This window comes from Amyelois transitella, chromosome 13, assembly GCF_032362555.1.
Source record: "Amyelois transitella isolate CPQ chromosome 13, ilAmyTran1.1, whole genome shotgun sequence".
Classification (NCBI taxonomy): domain Eukaryota; kingdom Metazoa; phylum Arthropoda; class Insecta; order Lepidoptera; family Pyralidae; genus Amyelois; species Amyelois transitella.
Window position 1 is genome coordinate 5,882,837 of NC_083516.1, and position 24,679 is coordinate 5,907,515.

Genomic DNA, 24,679 nt, shown 5'->3' on the forward strand with positions numbered 1-24,679 from the left:
CAACAACGATGAATCATATCACCTAATTTAAAACAATCTGGCTTCGTCCCGTTTTGAGTACCTAGAAATAAAACAAAAAATAAATTTTTGACTTGCCTTTAATTAAAGTTAAAGCTGGTCTCTTCCATTCCGTTATCTGCGAACAAACAAAGGCCCTATTCTTAACAAAGATACAGCTTTTGTAGTCAACTGAATACCTGAAAGCTTGATATAAAGAAATAACTAGATACCCTTATCTGCGATAAGTCTCTATTGTTTCTCCTTTGTCTTTCAATAAAATATAAATAAATAAAGTAACTATAACTAGTCGTGCGCCGCGAACTTAGACTTCGCGAACACTTTAATTTTTGTACAAATTTGTGAATATGTCAAAAACTACCTACTTAACCGATTTTGATGATAGATACAGATTCTACACACATTTTAAATTTCATCAAAATCAGACATACGATTCGAAAGTTATCGCCTAACAACCATACATACATATAGTCTCGTCTTTATCACTTACTGAGTAGACTGTCAACAGTGTTGAAAAGACGGATAGGCCCAGTTCAACATTTTGGCCTGATAATAGAAATGTAGTTAACGAAGTAACCAAATGTGTACCTTTATCTTTCGATCGTGAGAATTTACTTATAATTCTGTCATCTAGGCGTTGAAGACTCGGTCATTGCCAAGGCAAAACCAATAATAAGACCCTAGTTTTAAAAGAATTTTGGTATCCTCACCCTCACCATCCAACAGAGCAACGCTGCTTACTAAAAATACCTATCACTTCTATGGCTTGTCCTGATGTGGCGTTTTAGAAAACTATGTTCTTTTATCTATGCGATCTAGTTTTACTAGAAAATTCTTGTTGAATTCCCATAGGTACTCATCTTCATTTGTCTATCCCGTGGGTTTAATTGAAAAATTGTTGTTTGAAATCCTATATTTCAGATTACTAATGCGGAAATCTTTCCACGAACTGAACTAATAAGACTATTGAGTCAGAGCGTGGTCATTCCATACGACAATTGGACTAAATTATGTTGTTATGCGTCTTTAGTTTATGAAGCCATGATGTAGCCCTCAGCAATTAATCCCGCCTCAAAGTAAATCCCAACAACAACACTTACATATGTGTTAAGTAAGATAGTTAAACTCATTTCTTAAAATTATGTGTTGACTATTGGTGATCATATAATTCAGGTGCTCTTTTCTGAAGTAACATTACTCACAAAATATTACTTGAACGTCAGATCTTTCTAAGGACCTTTGGTGTTAAAAAACTATACAGGGAAAATGCCAAATCCTATCATGACAAATATGTCAAGACTTTTAAGATTTTTAGTAGTATCTTCTGTACCTGTCACTTTCAACAAACGAGACAACCTTGCTGTGAATAAGTAGACATTTCTGTCACTGATATTATAAGAATATTATATTAATATAATATAAATTTATACATTCATACATATGGTCACGTCTATATCCCTTGCGGGGTAGACAGAGCCAATAGTCTTGAAAAGACTGAATGGCCACGTTCAGCTATTTGGCTTAATGATAGAATTGAGATTCAAATAGTGAAAGGTTGCTAGCCCATCCTCTAAAAAAGAATCCCAAGTTTGTAAGCCTATTCCTTAGTCGCCTTTTACAACTTCCATTGGAAAGAGATGGAGTTGTCCTATTCTTTTTTGTATTGGTGCCGGGAACTACACGGCACATCAGTGATATCACATTATCAGTCTGATAAATTCATATAAATATAAATATTTTATACTAATTGTATTTCTACTTTATAAATAATAAACTTATCGCCATCGTATCGCATCGCTGTCACAGTCACAGGTGCTCAAAGCCTGTTTGATAAGAGCCAATAAATAAGGAAATACTGACAGTGCAAACCGTTTAGTACGAAGCCCTAGTAGTCATAGTTGTATGGTAACCACTTATTTATATAAAGAAGGAACAATATGCGGACATTATTATATGAACTTATCTTGTTTGTACTCGTATAGTACGTATATATTAAAAATAATTATGACACTAATATTGGAGATGTGTGATGATACACAATAACTGAAATCTAATTTAAACACATTAAAACAACCGATTAGTTATTATTGTATGTTTGATACATATTATTAGCATGTTTGATAGACTGAAGTTAACTATTATTATAATATAGCGTGTGTATTGTTCCCAGAATTTTCTTTTCATACAAAAATAAATTGTTACCTAGACACACCAGCGGCTCAACGTATCGATTAGTGAAAGAACAAGAGGGACCTCGATATAGCTCCATACTCCTCTCTTGTCCGCATAAACATGAAAACTCGACTTTATTTACCGCCTCTCTTCACAAATTATAACACCCTCCTGTTTTTTTAAAAATAAAGGAACACAGTGTAAACGCATATGGTTAATAAAAATGTAGAGACTTAACGTGAATTATCTGATTCTGAAAGTGGCCTTAAATTATATGAAGTTACGATGGTAAGTCGCATTTCCTACTCGTTACGTTCCGTACGTTAGACTATGTTTATAACTATTAAGCTAAGGTGCTCAAGGCATTATTGTTTATACGAATTATTTTAATTTCTTAAAACGAAAAGTGTTTGTGGTTATATTTTTATAATGCTATTTTTCATCCAACTTACGAATGTATGAAAGAAAAAAAACACAGCATGTCGTAACTTACTCGAGGAGAGCCTTATAATTTAATCTAATGTTAGTTGAAACGCAATTTGCTCCCTCTAATCATAAGAATTTTATGAAGGAGTAGGTATTCATTTTTCTTTGCAACCAACTCGAAAACGTCGCAAAACGATCCTTAATGGTAACAATAGACTTTCTTTAAAACAAATGCAGTATCAAATCATATATTTTTTCTAGTGTATCAAAAATGGCAAATGAACCAAAAGAGTGTAGCAAAATGAGTAGGACTCTGAGCGCTCTGGGAAGCGGCGAGGCGTGCGGCGCGCGCTGGACCCTGGGCGCGCTTCTGCTGGCGCCGCTCGCCGCCGCCAACTCCAGCTACTGCTCCGTGCCTGCTGTCATGTTACTGTCCGCGTTCATAGCGGTCGCCAGTAAGTGTTCACCTCACTCTCACCAACAGCGGCAAAGCGTGTAGGTCATTGGCACTCAACTATCCACCTAAGCCAGCTACCGCGCCGTGCTTGCTGACTGCAACTCTCTCTGTTACTCTCTTCTGCTTTCAAAACTGTCGCCATTAGTACCTATTCATGAAGACCGCTAATTATATACATATTAAGCGGTGAGGACTGCGATTAGCACCACTTGCTTCTGCGAACTCAGACCTTGATAATGTTATCATGCCAATTCTGAACTTGGGCAAATATTATTTTTATAGACGCAGTGATTTATCAATGACGCGTAACTGCCAGAATTAAAAGCCGAAGAAATATGTAATTTCAAACTCATAACACACTGTCTTATCGAAGCAAAATTGTTTACATACCAACATACTCTTCAAGTACCTGTTAATGTGTTTTTGCTTTGCAGCATTCACCTGTAAAGACTTAAAGATGTTGGCGGAGATTCTCCCACCCACAAGAACCGTTAGAGGCAGACGCCACAGGAACCTTCGCTCTTTCAGCGACTTTATGGCTATGTGGATGTCTTTTCTTTCCCACTTGGTGGCCGTGGCGATATGTGCTAGGATCCTGAGCGCCACGGCGGACCACGTGACGGGGGGAAGAACCAGGCGGTGGCTGTTTGGTTATGAGACGCGGTCCTTAGGAGAGCCATGGCCTGATGTACTGGGAGTAACGGTTGTCATGGTAGTCTGTGCCATGTTCATGTGTGGCCTTGAGGTGAGCCTCGATTTCTTTATCAGTTGTTAGTTGCTTTTATAAAATATATATTATTAATAAACATCTGGGCCCGCGGTTCAGTTTTAATGAATGAGAATATATCAGAATAATAATAAATAAATAATAAATATACGGGACAAATTACACGGATTGAGTTAGCCTCGAAGTAAGTTCGAGACTTGTGTTACGAGGTACTAACTCAATTATCATCAATCTCAAATCAAGATACTATATTTTATAATAAATACTTATATACTTATATAGATAAACATCCAAGATCCAGGCCAATCAGAAAAAGTTCTTTTCTCATCATGCCCTGGCTGGGATCGAACCCGGGACCTCCAGTGTTAAAGACAAGCGTACTACCGCTGCGCCAAGGAGGCCGTCAATATAAATAAAAGACAAATTTTACCAAATTCAATTAAATAGCGCATTTATTAAATATTCCATGAACTTATCATTGTATTTACGAGTATACCTATAGTATTTTCATTGTCTTCAAATAATAACAGGGCATTTTTTATAAGTAAACTATGACCAATTATATCATGATCATTTTATTTCAGGAAAGTGTAATGTTCACGTTTATGCTGCTTATACTTCTCTACACCTTTAGTCAATTCTTCGCCATCGTTGGACTAATGAACTTTGATATTGCAAATATAAATTTACCGATCCCGATAACAGTTTACGAAGTAAGTTAACAACATTAGCTTTAAAAAATTTAGAAAACATAAAGCATCTTATTGTAAAAAAAAAAAAAATATTTCAGCTGTTTGCAGCAGGAGCGCCAATTTCATATTCCTTCAGCGTAATTTTACCGCCAAAAGAAAATGGAAGCGTTAGAAAAAGTTTATTGCTGAAAGTGGGAATGCCAGCCGTGGTTTTATCCGGGCTATGTTTCCTGTACGCCAATATGTTGAAAGGGTAAAAGAAAGTATTATAAATATTTTTTACATGTAAACTTGGACTATAAGGCAAAAAAGCTTTTAAATTCGTTGCGCATTCAACTTTTCTTTTATTTATTAACGTTGAATAGAGTCTCACGAATATTCTTTACGTTTCTTCCAGAACAACAATCGACGCGTCCCTACCTGTGACAACACTACTAGAAGCGCGGTCAGCTAACTGGGTGTGTCCTGTCTTAGCAGCCGTGACGGTGGCCGGGGTCTGCCTGGCGCTGACCGAATTGTGTCCACTGCTATTTACAGTACTGGTGGCCTTGGCTTCTCCGGAGTGGAAGGTCTTGACGAGGTCGATGACCTATGAGAGCACCACGACTGGGAGTCCAGTGCTGGCTGTGTTTACTGCAGGTTGGTGGCATTATTTATTTGCATGAATCAAAATTAAGCGTGTGATGCCAAGTCGGTTAAAAAGGGGCACAGTGTAACTTCTTACGCAAATATGAGAAATAGAGCTTAATTCAATCCTAAGTCAAACCTTGTTTTTGTTTCATGCGAAAACTTATATTTTGGTAGTTAAGGGGTATCTACTACTTATGACCTTCATTCATTTAACACCTACTTATTTTACCATAACCCAAGATAAAGTAGTTGTCAAGTAAATATCATACTATACGTAGGTACCTTACCTTCTGTTGCAACAAGTATGCGATTGCGCTTGACGTATTTCGACATATAGGTAATTGGTCGAATGTTCGTTTGGTATGATAAGAACATCAACACACTTGAGCCAAGGCCTTACTCAAAGACAGTCCGATAATGAACGATTGCTTTAACCAATTGCAACTGCTTCAAACAAGAAAATTAATAACTTTTCCGCACTTGTTAATGATCACTTAACCTTGGACGAGTGGTTTACGTAGTGTTGTTTCATCAAAAATAATTGGGCTACCGTATATCTAACTAATACTCAACATCCTCTTACTATACCTAGATGTGCACAAATCGCATTATAGGCATTTTATAATTTTAAAGAAATAAAAATACTCGTATGCCTAATTGGTCTATCTAGTTCTAAGTGCAAATACTAATTGTATACGTGGTAAATAATTATCAAATCTTTATTTGTTTAAACTGTAAACAAATGGACATTAGTAGTTTGATAAATTATGAAGAGCAATCCTCTTTGACGACAAAACAGAAACAAATATTTGCTTGTCTCTCTCACATGACTAGGCTGATAGATTTGATAAAAATATTGGCAAAAGGACAGGTCAAGAGTAAACGCAACTAATGAACTTGCATTAATGTGGATGAAGCATAAGACCTATGCAGGGCAGGGATAATGGAAAGTGCAAAAAATGTGGTGTCTACCTACCCCTCCGGGAAAGAGGCGTGATTTATGTATATATGTATTTATATATTGGTAAATTATAACGACAAAACACATGGAATACATGAATACAACGGGCACCTGATCAAATCTACATAAAGTTGGAAACAGCATTAAAAACAACAACAGATAGAAGACAATCTACGAGTATGTAAAGTTGGAAACAGCATGAAGTGATCGTAATTTTAAACAAATTTCCAGGGAGCCTAGCAGCAATTCTGGCGTTCGCTTGTCCCCTCTCCCACATGATTACCCTGATGAACGCCAGCCACCTCCTGGGCATCGCTGTGCAGGCACTGCACTTCATCGTGATGAGATGCGAGCCCACTGCCGAGCAAAAGGAGGCAGGCGGTAAGTCAAATTTTGATGATTTAATATCTCCCGCCAACACAATCCTCCAATTATAAAAACAACTTCTATAATGAGACTTGGATATTATGTTGACAATTATTGAGACAACAACAATAGATCAACATATCTGTCTACATAACGGACCTAACCATCTCATAAAACCTAAAGTTTTAGTGTGTAATGAAAAATTAATCTTTATAAAATCTCTGTTTTCTTTCTCATGGCACTCTGACTAATCTGGGCGTTTATCTAAGTTTGATCTTGTTAGCAGAAGTTTTAAGTATACATCGTTTAAGTTTCTCCCTGTTATTAATTTTAAAAGCAAATAACACTTAAAATTACAGATGTTGAATACAAAAGATTAGGCATCCAAGGACCATCAAGATCAAAATCTGGAATTAAAAGCAAACGAGGACTTTGGTTCATTCCCTCTGCCATTCGCCATACAAAAACTTTGGAAAGCATAAAATCCAAAGTCGCAATTACAACAAAAGGTTAGTAGTTATAAACCTCATCACTTAAAATAATAAACATATTCCTATTCATTCTTACCAAATGCGGAATGGTTAATTTAAGGATCTCTAAGCACATATACATATTTTTTGTGTTAAAATTCTTCAACTTACTTATTAGCACTAACAAATGACCAACATCAATTCTAAAGGTCTGATATAGCTTTTACAAATTTTAATGTTACCAGAACCAAAATACCTACTCCCCGACATAAAACACATTCTCGTACTCATTCCAGAAACCGAAGAACGCGAATGTTTACTCCTAGACGAGTACGCTGGTTGTCCCACTGAAGAGCTAGACCAGATTACAAGCTGTAGCAGCGGCGCTAGAGAAGTGTCTACTGAGATTGGCGAAGTTCCGTCTGACGGGGAAGCTAGTGACCAGGAAATATCTTCTGGTGACGACTCGACGGACATCGATGCTGTTGTCAAGGAGTACAGAGACAGGATTCAGGTAGGTATTTTGTTAACTGTTACGAGTACCAACCTGTAATGGCACATTCAAAAGCTACGAATGGAGGGTAAAAAGGAATTTCTTTGTCCTGTGCAAAATTACATGGCGAACAATTTTTAGTGGATAAGTTTGCTCGACGTAAATGTTTTAACTATTTTCAAAACTTACGCGTGGAATCTCCTTCAGGAATTTCGCTGCGACTCTGAATTAGGTATAACAAGTGAAATAATGGTTCATATTTGAAATAATGTTGTCAATGTTCTGCAAACAACAATATTTTGTTGGCTACCAAATACCATACAGACAAAACATGATTTTCTGATGTTATGAATAAGATACATATGTATCAAATAAAGTTTACCCTTGCAGGTTGTGACAGCTCCTCCTGAAGCCAAAACGCCAGCCCCGCCGTGCGTCCGCGGAGCTCGCTGGGCGGCCGCGGGCGCCGCCGTGCAAGTGTTGGCCGATGCTATATTAGCTGTGGCTTTCTGCAACGAAACCATCAGAGCGTACATGTTTGCTACTGGAATACCATGTGAGTACTGTAGCTTTTTGCATAGAGTTACTCGTCTTGAAGGTACACGTCTTAAATAAAAAACCTAAATATCAAGTTTATTAGAAGTAAAACCACCGAGGTGTTTACCAAAATAATAATTTTCATTATTAGTTAGTATAAAATTTTTAAAATTTGTGTTTCTCTGTGTTTCAGTATGGCTTTGTGGGACATTCATGTCAGCGTGGCAGCCGGCTCACAGTCTTAGTATGAGAAAGACTCAGTCCGTGGAAGGACCAATCGCATTACTGATGTCTTTGCTCTTCCTCACACCTTTATTGTTAGATTCGTGGCCTGCTATCACCTTATTTGCTGGAGCAGGCAAGTGTGAGATAGATGTTAACCCATTTATAATTAAAGTTTAAGTAATTAACATGTTTACATTAGTAATTAACATTAACAAATCAATCCTCATCTTTTTCTGCCGTAAGAAGCGATTTTTTTCCTCTCTGAGAAGGAGCCCATAATACGCCTATAGGTCCACATACCCTACAACCATTTGAATCAAATTGATAGAGATGAGAACGAAACCCACGTTGGGTCATGGTTGTTTTTGAGTTTCCTAATTTCCTCATGTTTCCTTCACTGTAAAAGCAACGGTTAATTCTCAAAGTTTGAGACAACAGTTGAGAGAGTTCAGAGAGTTGAGCATCCGACACTCCATTTAATAAAAATACGAAAGAAGATAATGGAACCCTGCAATTATATAGAAGTTCCTATCAAATCTTTATATTTTATTTTCTAATCATCAGGAGTCGTGATATACGCGCGTTGCGAGCGTTGGTGCGGCGACTTGGCTGTTCAGCAAGCGCGCACCGCGCTGGAGCGGCGCAAACTGCGGACCGTCTCCGCGGTGCCCCTCGACCCGCGTCTCGAACACATCGACACGCTTTATATCACCAGGTAAAGAAGTCCGATGACAAATTTATCTCTTTTAAAAAAAATCTTTAACTTTAATGCTGAAATCAACAGTTTTTAGGAACTATTTTATGATGCTTGGCAGATTTTCATATAAAAGAGTCCCTCTCAACAGAAATTGCGAGATATTATAATTGATTATCTGCGGCTAAATTTGAGAGCAACTAAAAATGGGTTTTGTTAAAGCTTAAAATTCTAATATGTACCTAATGGCATCCATGCTTATTTCAGATGACAAGACGATGACTCGGATACGAGTCTGGATAACCTGATTGACGTTGACGAAGATCTGGAGCCTGACGACGAATGACAGGAATTGTAAAATGTATCTCATCATCATCTCATCTTCATAATCTCACTTACGCACATTGCAATGGCTGGGATAAGTTTGAGTACACCAAATGAATTGCGTGGGCAGCGTGACGAGAAAAAAGTGTCGTGTGAGCAGCTTATCATTCAGTTTATAATGCAGTATCAAAATCATTATACCTTTTGTAGAATTTTGGTTAATCTACGCAAAATTAAGGACACAATGATTTTAAAAGAGAAGAAACATTTTTTATGTTCTGTGACGGTAGTTATTATATTGATATAAGTAATAAGACAGAAAGCAGATATATCATCGTTAAGTGTGAATTTGTGATAAATGCCTTATAGTGCTAGTGTTAAATTTGCTAGATAGTGTCTGGCTTAAATCTTGATGTATGTCTGTAAATATAAGAAACTATTCTCATTAATCATGTAATAGCTTGAACCAATAAAGATTGATGGAACGAACGACCATTTTCACGTATGGGTAGGTACTTTCACAAATATTTTGAGGTACATATCACGTCAACGGCAACGTCGTTACGACGTACGCCCGTGTAATTTTAATAATCTCATAAATTTTCTTTCCCACGAAAGTTTCGGGAAAATAGTGCACCACAGACCACATAAAACCTTCCATGCCAAATTTCAAGACCCCGCGGTCTCGGTCGTCCACCAATATGTCAGTCAAACAGTGTCCTCTTATTTAAAATTTCGAATACCGTTCGTTCCTTCAAACTGTGGGTCCTAACATCCGTCCATGATTCATAAAACATAGCATCGTCATTTTTGTCGTTGGGCACTGCTTGGCACGATGCAAGATAATTCTAATTCGCATTGTATCTTATGTCTTGTACATACGAATCAAATTACAGCTGCTTATATAAATGCCTTATAGTAAATTAGGCGATTAGTCAAAATGACACTTATTTTTGTGAAAATCAATTCTTTAATATTTAAGTCAATCGGCCTAAGTGATTTAAATTAAATTCAATTAATAAACATAAGGGTATTGTCATCTTCTATTTGCAATAAAAGCTGCTATCTTTTAACGTGTTTTATTCCAACCCGTTGCCGACATCACTTTTCTAACAAATACATTTTATACAATTCTTCAGAAGCTTTATCTTCAAAGTTTGCACCAAATTTAACTTCTAAGACTTCTTTGAAACCTTCACGTGAAGTTGGATCCGTGTATTTATTTCTGTAACAAAAATAATTAAAAACATTTATTTCTTACAAATTATATATTTTGGGTACTTTCGAATACCCAATTTATGGAAAATACTTCTTATATAATCATAAAAAAAATCTTATTTCACTGTGATTGGTTTATAAAGAAAATAGATAAAATACTCATAACAACAAACATAATAGTATTTTGCATAGCAAACCTTACAATGCATTGACAAAACATGTAAATATAGAAGAAACACGTAACGTGGCGACAGAGAACAATAGGCCGGAAATGTTATTTTTTTACAAAATCAAGACAATACATTATAGTGATTTAGGTAAGTTCCACACAGAGACGGCATAGCTTCATGAAATTAAATCCAAATGACACAATTTAATGCTCAGTAAATTCTGCCGTGTGGTTCCCGGCACCAATACAAGAAAGAATAGGACCACTCCATCTCTTTCCCATGGATGTCGTAAAAGCCGACTAAGGGATAGGCTTACAAACTTGGGATTCTTTTTTATGCGATGGGCAAGCAACCTGTCACTATTTGAATCTCAATTCTATCATTAAGCCAAATAGCTGAACGTGGCCATTCAGTCTTTTCAAGACAATAGCACTAAAAATGAGACCAAACAACGCTAAATATTGTAACTCACTTGTACGTGTGAAACACGATATCGTTGACGGGTACGTGGTTAATCTTCATAAGTTCCCTAAACTTGTTGTTATGCTGCGCGTGCGCTTTCGTCACAGCCAACTTTGCGCACCGACAGTCTACGTTCATCTCTTTCGATAACGCAATCCAGCGACCACGTGATTCTACGTCGGGATTAGTGCTGTCCACTATGACGCTTTTACCACTCTGAAAAAAGAGATTTTTAAATTCAACACTTGTATCATGAGATACTAACCAAGCAATATATTGCTTTATTGTTATAACACAAAAGTTATATACATATGTATAAATGTATGTCCTGGTAAAGGGTCAGGTCAAAAGTACCCGAAACCGCCGAGCTTGCATGAAGAGAGTTATGAATGTGGATGAAGCGAAGAAAGTATGCAGAGATCGTGGCAAGTGGAAAGAGGTAGTCTCTGCCTACCCCTCCGGGGAAGAGGCGTGTTGAAATTTATGTAAAGAATCACTTCATTTCCCTCTATTTGTCATCCTATTAAGTCTATACATTAAATAGTATCAACCTCTTTTTCACATGTTACTGGCCAGTTATAAAAAGTTACATGTTTTGTTTTTTATTAAGGAACTTTAGTGAAAAAATTTGAATATAAAAAACTAATTACGCAATAGTTCATAAAAGAGATATATAATTTAGGTCGCTTTTATTTTTCAATATACATATATTATTTAAAGTGTGTGTGCGTTTTTATTTGTTGTAAAGCTCTAATATCGTAGTTCGCGAATTGAACAAAATTGGTGCCGAAACCCGGGAATAACATTCAAAAAGACTTATGAAACATTCTATGAAGTGGTAGTGGTGAGTGCTATAAATCAAGCTAATTTGGACCATAAAACTGTGAGTAAATGAACTTATAAAATTAACTAATTATTGGACTTGCGAGTTTCACGAAGTTATATGAACTTTTAAAAAATTTAAGTGATTTCATTAACTTTGAATAATTCGAGTTATACCCAGTGACTAGACGGGAAATATATACTCAAACGTTTTACGAGAGACATTTACAAATAATTTAATTCAATATTCCATATATTTAGATTATTTTCATTAGGAATTCCATTGACTTTTCACCAACCAAACTTGCCTATCATCATGAGTGTGAATAAATCAATCGTTATCCAAAAAGAAAGACTTACCAAGTTATTAAAAGCTGAAAGTAATTACAAGAAGAATTCAAAGGACAGAATAACACGAGGATATATAGAAACAAGACTAGAAAATGTTGATGCTTTATGGAAAGAATTTAATCAGGAGCATTTCAATATTTACGGTTCAGCAACTACAGAAGAAATCAAAACTCAAGAGTATTTTGTTAAAGGGATATACGATATTTTTGAAGAAACTTACACTCACTACAAAGGCTGTTTGAAAGAGGCTCTTCGTGGAACGGGAGAGGTCTTTGAGGAAGCCCAAGGGTCCATGGAATCTCAGTCTGTCGTAGAAAAACACAGGTCCAACGAAGTCAAATTACCAAAAATCGAGTTACCAAAATTCTGTGGTAAATATGAGGATTGGCAGCAATATTTTGATCTTTTTACCTCACTTATACACAAGAACCGTAGCTTGTCCGCTGTAGAAAAACTGCACTATCTTAAAAGTACTTTATCAGGCGAAGCTGAAGTTCTTATAAGAAATTTGCCCACCACGGATTTAAATTACGATGCTGCCTGGAAAAAATTGATAGCTCGATACAACAACAAAAGGTACAACTTAAACATAATACTCAAGAATTTATTCAGTCAAAAACAAATAACTAGCGAATCAGCCCATGCAATTAGAAGTTTGTTGGATACGACAACGTCGTGCATCACCTCAATTAATAATTTAGGAATCGATACAAAGCAGTGGGATGTCATCCTCATTTTCTTGGTGGTGTCCAAGCTAGACAATGAATCACTCCGTCAATGGGAAGTCAATACCAGTGGAATTGCATCCGATGCCTTACCTTCGTGGTCTGATCTGGTAGTATTCTTAGAATCTCGTTTTCGGACACTGGAAATGATTGACAGTGGTAAAGAAATTTCCAAGGCTCCTCAATACAAACGTACAGAGAAGGTTAAATCATTTGCATCTGTTCAAGACAACATTACAAAACATCAATGTACTATGTGTTCGGGAGATCATTTTCTCTACCAATGCAAGAGCTTTGGACAGCTAATACCACGTGAGAGACAAGAGTTCGTACAGACCAAATCGCTATGTTATAACTGCTTATCACCCACTCACTCAGTGTATAAATGTCGTTACACAACAAGTTGCCGTAGATGTGGTAGACGACATCACTCCTTGCTTCATCAAGAGAAGGAGAAACAGCAAGAGCTTACTAATAATTCGGAAAACAATCACGCGCACACACAATCACAGCGACAAAATCAAGCAGATATTCAACATTCATCACCCAATCGTGGCGTGAACGTCGTTGCTAATTTTGCGAAGGAAGAAACGGTCATCGGTTCAGCTGACGTTCTTTTGGCAACGGCCATTGTGAAAGCATATTCATTCAACGGGAAGTATTGTCTACTGCGTGCCTTGATCGACCAAGGTTCTCAAGCCTCCTTTGTAACAGAAGAGACTGTTCAGACGTTAGGCCTTAAACGTATACCTGTTAGCGGCTGCGTGTCAGGGGTAGGAGATGGTCGACTGCATATAAGACATATGGTTTCTTTCCGTATTGAGTCTCGTAGGGACCCAAGTAAATGTATTCAAATTTCTGCTTACGTATTAAAATCTCTTATTTCGCGTTTGCCTACTAGCAAACCCTCATCACCTGATTGGTCAGAAATCGAGAACCTATCACTGGCCGATCCAGGATTTATTTCACCTGGTAGAATCGACGTTTTACTAGGAGCCGAAGTATACGGCGACATCATTTTGAATGACATCATCAAACACCCAGAGGGACACTTATTAGCACAAAACACTATCTTTGGGTGGATCATTTCAGGTAAGGTGCCACAAGGAGCACCAACTGATGTCTCAAAAATGGTAAGTTTAAATATTCAAGTCAAAGAAGACTTTTTACTCAAACAGTTTTGGGAGTTAGAAAATGAGCCAAACTCAATTCAAAAGAAATTCAGCAAGATGGAAGAAAAATGTGAAGAGTTTTTTGATTTAACTACTACTAGAAACAAGGAAGGTAGGTTTGTGGTTAGATTGCCTTTTAATAGCGATGATCCAGAGTGTCAATACGGAGGGTTGAAGGAGATAGCACAGAAAAGATTTTATCTTTTGGAGAAGAAGCTACAGAAGAACCCGAAATTAAAAGAAGAATATGGTAAGGTAATGCAAGAATATCTGGACCTGGGTCATATGAGGGAAATAAAGGACGAAACAATTCATCCAAAGGCAGTGTATTTTCCACATCACGCCGTAGTAAGGGAAGATAGGGAAACGACAAAATTACGTGTTGTTTTCGACGCATCATGTAAAGGCGCGAACGGTGTTTCGTTGAATAACAACCTTCTTATCGGTCCCAAACTGCAGCAAGATTTAAGGCACATTTTGATGAGATGGCGAAGATTCCCAATATGTATAGTTGCAGACATAGTCAAAATGTACCGGCAGGTACGTATACACGATGACGACACACGCTTTCAAAGGATATTATGGAGATTCAACCCAGATGAACCACTGGGTCAATTCGAGTTGCTCACACTCACCTTTGGAACAGCATGTGCACCTCATCTAGCAGTAAAATCACTGCAACGTTTAGCAGACGATGAACAACTCAACTACCCTACAGCATCAGAAATCACGAAACGAGATTTCTATGTCGACGATTTAATGACATGCTGTGAAACAGAAGAAGAAGCTATTCAAATTTATACTGAAATGAACAAGCTAATGGAAGCGGGCGGATTTCAATTACAGAAGTGGAGTAGCAACAACAAGGTATTGCTCCAGTTCATCGGTCAAGACAATCAGAAGACGGCTCCATCAATTCATATTAAGGCTGACAACATGGTAAAAGTTCTGGGCATTTGTTGGAACAGAGATTCAGACGAATTTCAATATGCAGTAGAGTTACATGAAGTTAATAAATCACCAACAAAGCGCCAGGTGTTGTCTGACATTGCTCGTATATACGACCCAATGGGTTGGATTGCTCCAGTTGTTTTAACTGCAAAGGTTTTCATTCAAAAATTGTGGAAGTCTGGGTTGTCTTGGGATGATGAACTTCCTGAAGATTTGTTACACGAATGGCTCAAATACAGAGCTGAACTCTCAGAACTGAAAACCATATTTATTCCAAGATGGCTAAATTTTAATCAAGGTTGTGAAGTTGAACTGCATGCCTTCGCAGACGCATCTCAAATGGCTTACGCTGGAGTGGTGTACTTTCGAACAATAAACTCTAATGGCGAAATTCTTTTTATGTCATCAGGTGTGGACTACGCGGGCCCCATAAATCTCCGATTTTCTCCTGGTAGAGGAGCTAAATCCTACAAAGGCTACATTTGCCTATTTGTTTGCATGGTAACTCGCGCTATCCACATAGAAGTGGTATCTGATTTGACTTCCAAAGGTTTTATTGCCGCTTTTCGTAGGTTTGTTGGTCGTCGTGGTCGTTGCACCGACTTGCATTGCGACAACGGCACTAACTTTGTTGGTGCTGACAAAGAGCTCAGAGAAATTTTCAACGCAACTAAATCAATTATTCCTCAAGAGATTGCGGAATTATTAGCTATGGAAGGAACAAAGTTCCATTATATTCCACCTCTTAGTCCTAACTTTGGTGGTCTTTGGGAAGCAGGTGTGCGCTCAGTTTATTTATTTATTTATTTTTTTATTTATTAATGGAAGTCTTACAGTCTAATTTATATGATATATAAGTAGTAATGATATATTGCGATTGCTAATTACAAGACTTCACAAGTAGAATTGCAACCATGGAAAGATTTACAAAAACTGCGTCATGACATATGTACATAGATAAATGTATAAATGAACATAAAGTAAAAGAACAGATAAAAGCAACATTCTTATTAAATATCATTGAAAAAGGATCCACTCAGTAAACAACTAACTGTTTTTTTACTACTGTGGAACAGGTCGAGCCGATGGGAGTATTTATTGAAGTGCTTAGCAGCACGTACAGAGAAGGAGTTCTGTCTATATTTAGTCCTACTAAATGGAACGCGAAGTAGCGGTCGTTGTCTATAATGAAATAAATCAGTTCTAAGTTGAATTTTGGAGAGGAGCTCCGGGCAGTCCACTGAGCCTTTGGCTATTCCAATCAAGAAACCGACATCATTGATTACACGTCTGATTTCAAGTGGAAGGAAGTGATAACGCCTACATCTTTGTTCATAACCGTGTGAACTAGTTCGGGCCTTGTAGTCCAAGTATCTCAAAAATTTCTTTTGGATACCCTCAATGCGATCTTTATAGGCGTTATATTGAGGGTTCCACACCTGCGAGGCATATTCGAGGTGACTTCGGACAAAAGAGCAATATAGCACTTTAATACATTTAATATCATGAAAGTCTGAACAGACTCTCATAATAAATCCAAGTGCTTTAGATGCTTTAGATACTATATAATCCACGTGTTCGTCAAACAGTAATTTGCTATCGAATTTTACACCTAAGTCGGTAATAGCATTGACTTTTGTAATTTTAGTATTATTTAATATATAACCAATATCTAAAATTGTTGACTTCCTAGTGAATGAGATATAAAAACATTTTGATATGTTAAGGTCCAATTTGTTTTCTTTACAAAAAATCTCAAACCGATTGAGATCTTCCTGTAGTTTATATATATCCTCAATATTATTTATAACTTTAAGTACTTTCATATCATCAGCATAAAGTAACACTTTTGCGTTCAGGAAGCACTTTCCAACATCGTTTATGAAAATGACGAATAAGAGAGGACCTAACAGTGAACCCTGAGGTACTCCAGAGGGGATCGCTAACCATTTGGACATGTAGCCTTGGAGAACCACCGCTTGAGAACGATTGTCAATATATGACATAAACCACCGAAGTAAATCTCCGTGGATACCGGCAAGAGATAATTTATTGATAAGCAAATCATGATCAATCCTATCAAAACATTTGCTGTAGTCGGTATATACTACGTCTATCTGGGCCAGATTATCCATTCCCTCAGTGATAAAGTCAGTGGCTAGCAGAAGGTTTGACGTAGTTGACCGTTGCCTCAAAAAGCCATGCTGATTCTCGGTAAAAAAGCACTTAAGAACCTCGTACAATTGATTATAAACTACTCTTTCAAATATTTTCGCAAATTGGCATAATTTGGAGACCTGTCTATAATTTCTTACGTCATTCTTATCCCCCTTTTTATGAATTGGCGTAATGAAGGCGGATTTCCACAACTTCGGCACAACGCCCTCCGACAGAGAACGACGAAATAATATTAAAAGCGGTACTACCAATTGTTTACAGCAACGGACTATGAAAATAGGAGGAATTTCATCTGGACCACCAGATTTGTTAACATCAAGTGACTGCAATAATTTAAGCAATTCATTCGGGCAAATTTCGATTGAGGAAATTTTACACGTGGAAGGAATATCCACATGCTGAGCAGAACCCACACCGATTGAACCAGTAGCAGAGCTGTCCAAAAAGGTGGACTGAAAATAATCAGCAAATAAATTGCTTATATCTTGACCTGAATCAGCAACTTTACCGTCATACACCATTGAAGATGGCAACGCTGATGGTTTATTTTTACTTTTAACGTACGACCAAAATGCTCTGGGGTTGTTAACAATAGAATCCTGAACTTTTTTCATGTAATCCTGATAGCATTTGTTTTCAATTTCAATTGCACGTTTCCTCAGAAAAGAAAAAGTATGGTAATCTGCAAGATTTCCATAACGTTTGAACCTACGATGGTATTTATACTTTTCTTTGAATATTTTTAAAAGTGCAGAACTAAACCAAGGTGGGCTCTGGGTTGACGAAACTAGTTTAGTCGGAACGTATCGATCCCTCAACTCATATAACTTCTCATAAAACAAAGATATACAATTTTCTAGTGCGCTGTTAAGGAACAGGGAATGCCAATCAATATCATCAAGCTTGGTACATATAGATGTGTAATCGCCTTTAAAATACTGAAATTTTCTACGCGCCTGATCCTGTAATACTTCAATGTCACGTAAATCTAATTCGATGCAGAAAGATCTGTGTTGAGGATCTTCTGGAACCAAAGGTACTCTACAAGAGTTCAACTTTACGGATTCATTACTTAAAACCAGATCTAAGATTCGTCCGTTGCAGTTTTCAAAGCTATTATATTGATCGAGATTACAAACATTCAAAGTATCAATAAGATTTATTATATGTTCCCCAGACACACTAGTCGGTCGAAGGAAAGACACGTCACAACCACTCACCCAAGTAACGAGATTACTTAAATTAAAATCACCTAGAATAATAAATTTATCCTGAGGACAAGACATAATATTATCGTGCAATTTAAACATAAAATTTTCTAATTGAGTTCTATGTGAATTCCCCATATTCTCATCGCATAAATACACTGTACATATATGTATCCTAATAATATTCGAACTTTTATTACGTAAAGAAAGCGTTATCCAAATATCCTCGGCTGTGCTACGCCAATGTAACCTTTCCGCTGCCACAAAATCTCGTCTCACGGCTACGAGTACCCCACCGCCCATAGTCTGGTTAGTTCTCGAGTAGTCGCGATCCCGCCGCCACACTAAATACCTCGAATCAAATAATTCTGAGCTTACAATACTATCTACCAACCAGCTCTCAGTAATCGCGACTACATCGTAATTATTTAAATAAACATTCCTTAAAAAAGTATTTGTCTTAGTTCGAAGGCCACGAACGTTCTGATAAAATAAATTAAGTGCAAGCACTTTTATAAATAGCTATAGAAACAGTGAATAATTTAATAAGAAAAAATGAATAATCATGCAAAATATATGTCAGCCTACAATAACTATATCTATTCAAGCAAATGATAATCAGTATTTGCTTGGGATACATTAACAATAGAATCCTATTAGTCAACACAAAAGACGTTATCATTGAATATTGAGCCCAACTCCTCAACAAAAGACAAAGTAAAATGTAACTTACTGTTAAACAAATAAAAACTATTTTCATACTAAATATGCAGGTAATATCCAGTACCATCCAATCTACCCTCCACTGTTCCGCAATAAATAAAAATATCGTAAGGTAATTATGAAATTGTGCATTTATTAAAGGTTTAACAAACAAAAACAAAACAAAACTAGCCCCTAAACAATTTTGAGAAGATCCTTTTCCGATTTTATGTTTAATATAGGTGAGGTATCGGTTTTCCGCAAGAATATTTTTGTATGCTTCACCCATATATACTTGAAGTCCATTTCCCGGGCCGCCTTTTTGGCTTTTGCTAAAAGATCCTTGTTTCGAGCCGTCAGGTGATCGTTCACGAATATCCTCGAGTTTCCGGCGAGTCCCAAGTCCGATGACGCCAAAGGTGAACTCTTCATGTATAACCTTGCTGCAGCTATAAAATCCTCTTTGACGTACCTACTATGGAAGCACGCAATGATGGGCTTAGGATTTTTTGGATCCATAGACTGGACTCGAGTATAAAAGTTAAAATAACTTTTATCTATCTTGTAATTAATCTTATCCCCCAAAGTCTTCATGATATTGAAGAGGTTTTCATTTTTACCTTGCGGTACTCCTTTTACCTCAACGTTATTCATGCGGGACCACTGATCACGCTCGTGGATATCCATGTCTATCCTCTCCAGGTGGATTTCAACTTTCGTAACCCTCTCATTGCAAGCTTTTACTTCACTTCTGGATTCAGCAACTGATGTCTTCAGCTCAGAGATTTCTTGCCTCAAGGCTGCCACATTCTCAGCCACCTTCTCCAAGGGCTCCATCTTCTTAGCTATTTGCCTAATTTCCATAAGAAGTGTAGAATAATTTGCGTCAGTAGCAGCCGCAGAGGGTACCGGAGTCGGAGATAGTGCCCTATTACCCGTCTGCTTACATTTTTGACAACGAAAAGTTGATCTCCTGTCTCCCAGCTTTCGATATCCTACCTCAGTCACTCCGGCACAATGGAAATGCAAATCCGCATCGCAAGCAGCGCAGTGTACTCCTTCCGTGAGTAGCTCGTCACATTGGCCACACTTTCCGGAACTCATGTTAGTAAGTTTAGATAATAACGTCAAGACGTAAACAATGATAATAAAAATCTGAGATACCGACCGCTTACGCGAGTTAAATGTGTGACGTGCGCACGCGGTGCGAGCTACGAACGACGACACATTTAAAGAAGGTGATAGGGGATCGTAGTCTGACCTATGAGGAAATGTGTACGGTTTTAGTGCAGATCGAATCTTGCCTCAATTCTCGACCACTTACTCAGTTAAGTGAACATTCAGTCGACCCTCTCCCCTTGACGCCTGGTCATTTTCTAGTAGGTGAACCTCTCATTAATGTATGTGACAATAATTTTGCGAATCAAACTGAAAATGTTAATTTAACTAGTAGATGGAAATTAGTCCAAAAAAATACGAATGATTTCTGGCATAGATGGTCAAAAGACTATTTATTAAATTTAGATAAGAGGTATAAATGGACTACTAAAAAATCAGAACCTGATGTTGGTAATATTGTAATTATTAGAGAGGATAATCTTCCTCCAACTAAATGGATTCTTGGTAGAATCATTGAAACTCATCCAGGCAAAGATAACATTACTCGTGTTGTAACGATAAAATGCAAGGACAAATTGTTGAAACGTCCTATAAATAAACTTTGTTTTCTGCCTAAATGATTCATGTTTGTTAAAAATTAATCGTAGTTTCTATTAATTGAATAATATTCTCTAGGTTCTTTCTTTAGTTCCACCATATGTTATGGTGGGCGGTTTTATATAATAAATATAGCATTTGTATTATAGATATGTAATAGCCTTGTCACGGTGGGCGGTTTTATTGTATATAATTTTTCTTTTATAATAATTTCACAAATCTTACGTTTACATGTAATTAATCAATAAGGTTTGACATAGAATACGTCCTAGAATTTTTGTTAATTGAAGTGAATCTAAGTTCTTATAGACTGTTTTTTAAAGGACAAGTCCTTGGTGGGCGGGATGTTGAAATTTATGTAAAGAATCACTTCATTTCCCTCTATTTGTCATCCTATTAAGTCTATACATTAAATAGTATCAACCTCTTTTTCACATGTTACTGGCCAGTTATAAAAAGTTACATGTTTTGTTTTTTATTAAGGAACTTTAGTGAAAAAATTTGAATATAAAAAACTAATTACGCAATAGTTCATAAAAGAGATATATAATTTAGGTCGCTTTTATTTTTCAATATACATATATTATTTAAAGTGTGTGTGCGTTTTTATTTGTTGTAAAGCTCTAATATCGTAGTTCGCGAATTGAACAAGGCGTGATTTTATGTATGTATGTATGTATATGAATAAAGATAGTTAAATATTCATGACTGAGGATGCTATGCTGTAACGTAACAATAAATAATTTTCCTCCCAATATCCTTAATAAAATGTAAGAATAGGCATCTTATTCATAAAAGTCATTACAAAGGTTGAGTTACTGCTTACCATCCGAAGAGCCCTACAATTGTATGTAGCTGTATATAAATAATGCAATATAAACTTACTTGCAACAATAACTTTGCTTCAGCCACACACTTCTGCCATGTGCCAATAACATCACGACAAACGGCAACATAGCGATGACCAGTTTTCTGTTCAATTTGTGTTGCTAAGAATGATTTTCCACTACCAGGGAATCCTACTAAAACAAGTATCTGAAAAATACAATACCAGCTATGAATTATCATCATTAGTCACTCACTGAAATATAGTCTTTCAATTATGTGGTTATTCTGTTTACCTGCGACAGATAAAGATGCCTGTTTGCATGTACAAATTTCACATAGGAAGACACTTCTACAAGCTGACAACTACTACAAGACTGTTGAAATTTTGACACAATGGATTTTTTTCAAGAAAAATACATAAAAAATGGTAATAGACATTTTGAATATTAGTATATTTTCTTTACACTACCTCTTTTGTTGTGCTTAAAAGCTTCTCATCAAATGGCACTGGCACAATTTCCTTGGGACAAAATTCTGGTTTGATCATAGGGACATTAGTTATGGAATGCCCTAAGAAAAATTGCTCTGGGGTGAAAAACCTGACACCAATATTTTCTGCCATTAACTTGTCGACTAAAGAGTGATCCTTCTTCTTGCCTGGGGCCCAGTTAGGTGCCCGGCCAGCAGCATCTCCACAGTAGAAACTATGAAGTGTGTCTATGGTGATACTGTCATTCCTCTAAAAAAGAAATAGATGTTTGGTGATATATTTTTCATTAAAAAAATTATGAAATGTTTAAATTATTTATAGTATTTTTTACTTTGCAAAAGAATTTATAATCATTGTCTAGTCTATTTTTGTGTATCATATATTTAAAATAATATACCTTTTCAGTCAAAAACTTCCACATTCCATTCAACGGTTTTCTATAAATTCCTTTACCAGTTGCTATGTAAACTTGGATTGGCACACTTAATTTTTTCACCAAACTTTCTATTTTCTTTTTAAAGTCATCTATTTTGACCCTTCCATTACCAATGGGGGCTTGATTGCTCAATATCACAATTTTGAAGCCTTCCATAAACTTCTCTTTCAGTTTTTGTTCCACTGTTGGGAATGCTATTTGCCAATCGTTTGTATCAACCGGGTGCACCTTTCCAGATTTAGTTTTGATTAAAGTACCATCCATATCAAAAGCAGCAATTTTGTTACTAGATTTAACTCCTTTAGAAGTAAATATATACAATTCACCCTTGTCAATTTCTTCCCACATATCTCGATGAGCTTCTGAACTTGAAAAATGAGAATTTGTGTCCGTTTTCATCTGTTTACTTGACTGCATATTACTGTAATCAGGTTCTAGTTTTCTTTTACGGCAAACTTTGTTTTCAATATAGTCTTCAGGTGGTGGATCAAACTCAATGATATGAACATAATTATTTAATAAAACTTCCAATCTAGATCCATGGCCAACTGTATAACTTTCATTCCTTTTCAATGCAAAACCATCTAAACCAGAAGGATTAACGCCAAGTTGCTTAATTTCAACTGAACAGTTCTCACAGTCTGCTTTAAGCCAAACTGTAAAAGATAACAAGAAATAGAAAATATTTGCATACCTGCATAAAGTTAAAATACCTGAGCTTGTTACTTTATAAGATCCTTCTATAAATTTATGAAATGATTACAAATACAATTGTGTCTTTTTCTGTCAAATAAGAACATTAGTCATCATGATTATCAACTATTATCAACATTGAACATCAATTAATAACTGATAAAAGTACTTAGATAAATACATTTCATTAAACACAGACTACAAATAGCAAAGGAATATTATATCTATCTAGAATAGTATCTATTTAAACCATAGAAATCTTTAAATAAGTTTGCAAACATGCAATAATTAGGAACTTACTTTGTTGGCGAGAGCAAGCCTGATCCTTAATTTTTGTTAATTTACTGCGACCGATTATATTTTCTGCATTGTGATTTAAATTTATGGGAAGGTGAGAGTTCAATAGACACCTCAAAATACATTGACGAGACATACTTAACAAAACAAAACCTAGTGGAAATTTAAAAGTTGTATTTTGTATCTAAATAATGTTCTTTCATGAATATATAGGATGTAGATGAAAATTGCGCTGTGCTGAGTGCTTATTTTATTAGAAGGAAATACTTTAATATGATACATAAAATTGAATTTACAAATAAAAATACTACGTAAATAAACGTAGGTCAAACATTAATCAAATCATCAATATGATAGGAGTGATGAACGATATAAATCGATACTTCATAAAATATCGATATATCGCTTCAACCCAATATTATCGAATCACCTAGTATTGACATGTACAATCGATATATTTCAACCGATATAAAACCATAAGAGTGAATAAAATTTTAATTTCGCAATTTCTAGAGAAAAAATATTGGGATTTATAAATCCCAATATTAAAGTTAAGTAAAAAAAAGAATGTTGTTAAATATAAAGTTTTATTTTTAATAAATAAAGTTGATTCGTTTCTTCGTCTTAGCTGTTTTCGATCGTGTCTGAATAAAACCACTTGTTTTGGCTGTTCAAGTCGTCGTGTCTTATTGTCGTCTTAGTCTTAGTTTGATTGGCCTTTTTTTCATCAGTCTGTCAGTCAGATTTGTTCATTTAAAATGTAAAGTCAAAGTGTCTGATATCCATGGAGGCTGAACGGACGCTACACTATCTAATATTGTAAGAATAGTTAAATACAAACAAATTACTTACGATATATCGAAAATATCGATATATTTGGACAATATATCGCATAGTATCGATAGAACACTACGATATATTATATCGAAAAAAATATCGATATTTTTTTGATATGAACACCTCTACAACATGATTGACATTAACTTGAAATTGATAAGCTGTTGACAGTTGCACGAGATTTGGTCTTTGCAGCTGTCCGACACAGTATTACCAACTTGGCAACTTTTT

At 36.2% G+C, this 24,679-nt stretch overlaps 3 protein-coding genes across 8 annotated transcripts; 1 reads left to right on the forward strand and 2 right to left on the reverse strand.

The window, feature by feature from the left end:
* The first annotated feature begins 1,880 nt into the window (after positions 1-1,880).
* Positions 1,881-10,249, forward strand: LOC106132125 (cationic amino acid transporter 3). 6 transcript variants are annotated; one of them, XM_060947187.1, is made up of 14 exons: positions 1,881-1,923; positions 2,189-2,478; positions 2,878-3,071; positions 3,508-3,818; positions 4,385-4,513; positions 4,591-4,745; positions 4,890-5,131; positions 6,315-6,464; positions 6,809-6,958; positions 7,216-7,433; positions 7,803-7,968; positions 8,143-8,307; positions 8,739-8,889; positions 9,136-10,249. In XM_060947187.1, exons 2-14 carry the CDS (start codon positions 2,465-2,467, stop codon positions 9,137-9,139), a joined length of 2,049 nt encoding a protein of 682 aa, XP_060803170.1. In that variant the 5' UTR covers positions 1,881-1,923; positions 2,189-2,464; the 3' UTR covers positions 9,140-10,249. The 6 variants fall into 6 exon arrangements, with proteins under 6 accessions (XP_060803170.1, XP_013186908.1, XP_060803169.1 ...); XM_013331454.2 differs by having other exon boundaries at positions 1,893-2,478; XM_060947186.1 differs by lacking the exons at positions 1,881-1,923; positions 2,189-2,478 and adding an exon at positions 2,493-2,543.
* An 8-nt stretch (positions 10,250-10,257) lies between these two features.
* On the reverse strand, positions 10,258-23,925 carry LOC106132124 (uncharacterized protein F21D5.5). The gene is made up of 6 exons (XM_013331453.2): positions 23,615-23,925; positions 22,583-23,277; positions 22,165-22,434; positions 21,753-21,902; positions 11,053-11,258; positions 10,258-10,417 (listed from the first exon to the last, which is right to left on the reverse strand). The coding sequence occupies exons 1-6, from the start codon at positions 23,745-23,747 to the stop codon at positions 10,294-10,296; spliced, it is 1,578 nt and encodes a 525-aa protein (XP_013186907.1). The 5' UTR covers positions 23,748-23,925; the 3' UTR covers positions 10,258-10,293.
* LOC132902378 (uncharacterized) lies at positions 19,251-20,358 on the reverse strand. The gene has a single exon (XM_060947190.1). It carries the CDS (start codon positions 20,253-20,255, stop codon positions 19,347-19,349), a length of 909 nt encoding a protein of 302 aa, XP_060803173.1. The 5' UTR covers positions 20,256-20,358; the 3' UTR covers positions 19,251-19,346.
* Positions 23,926-24,679: the final 754 nt, after the last annotated feature.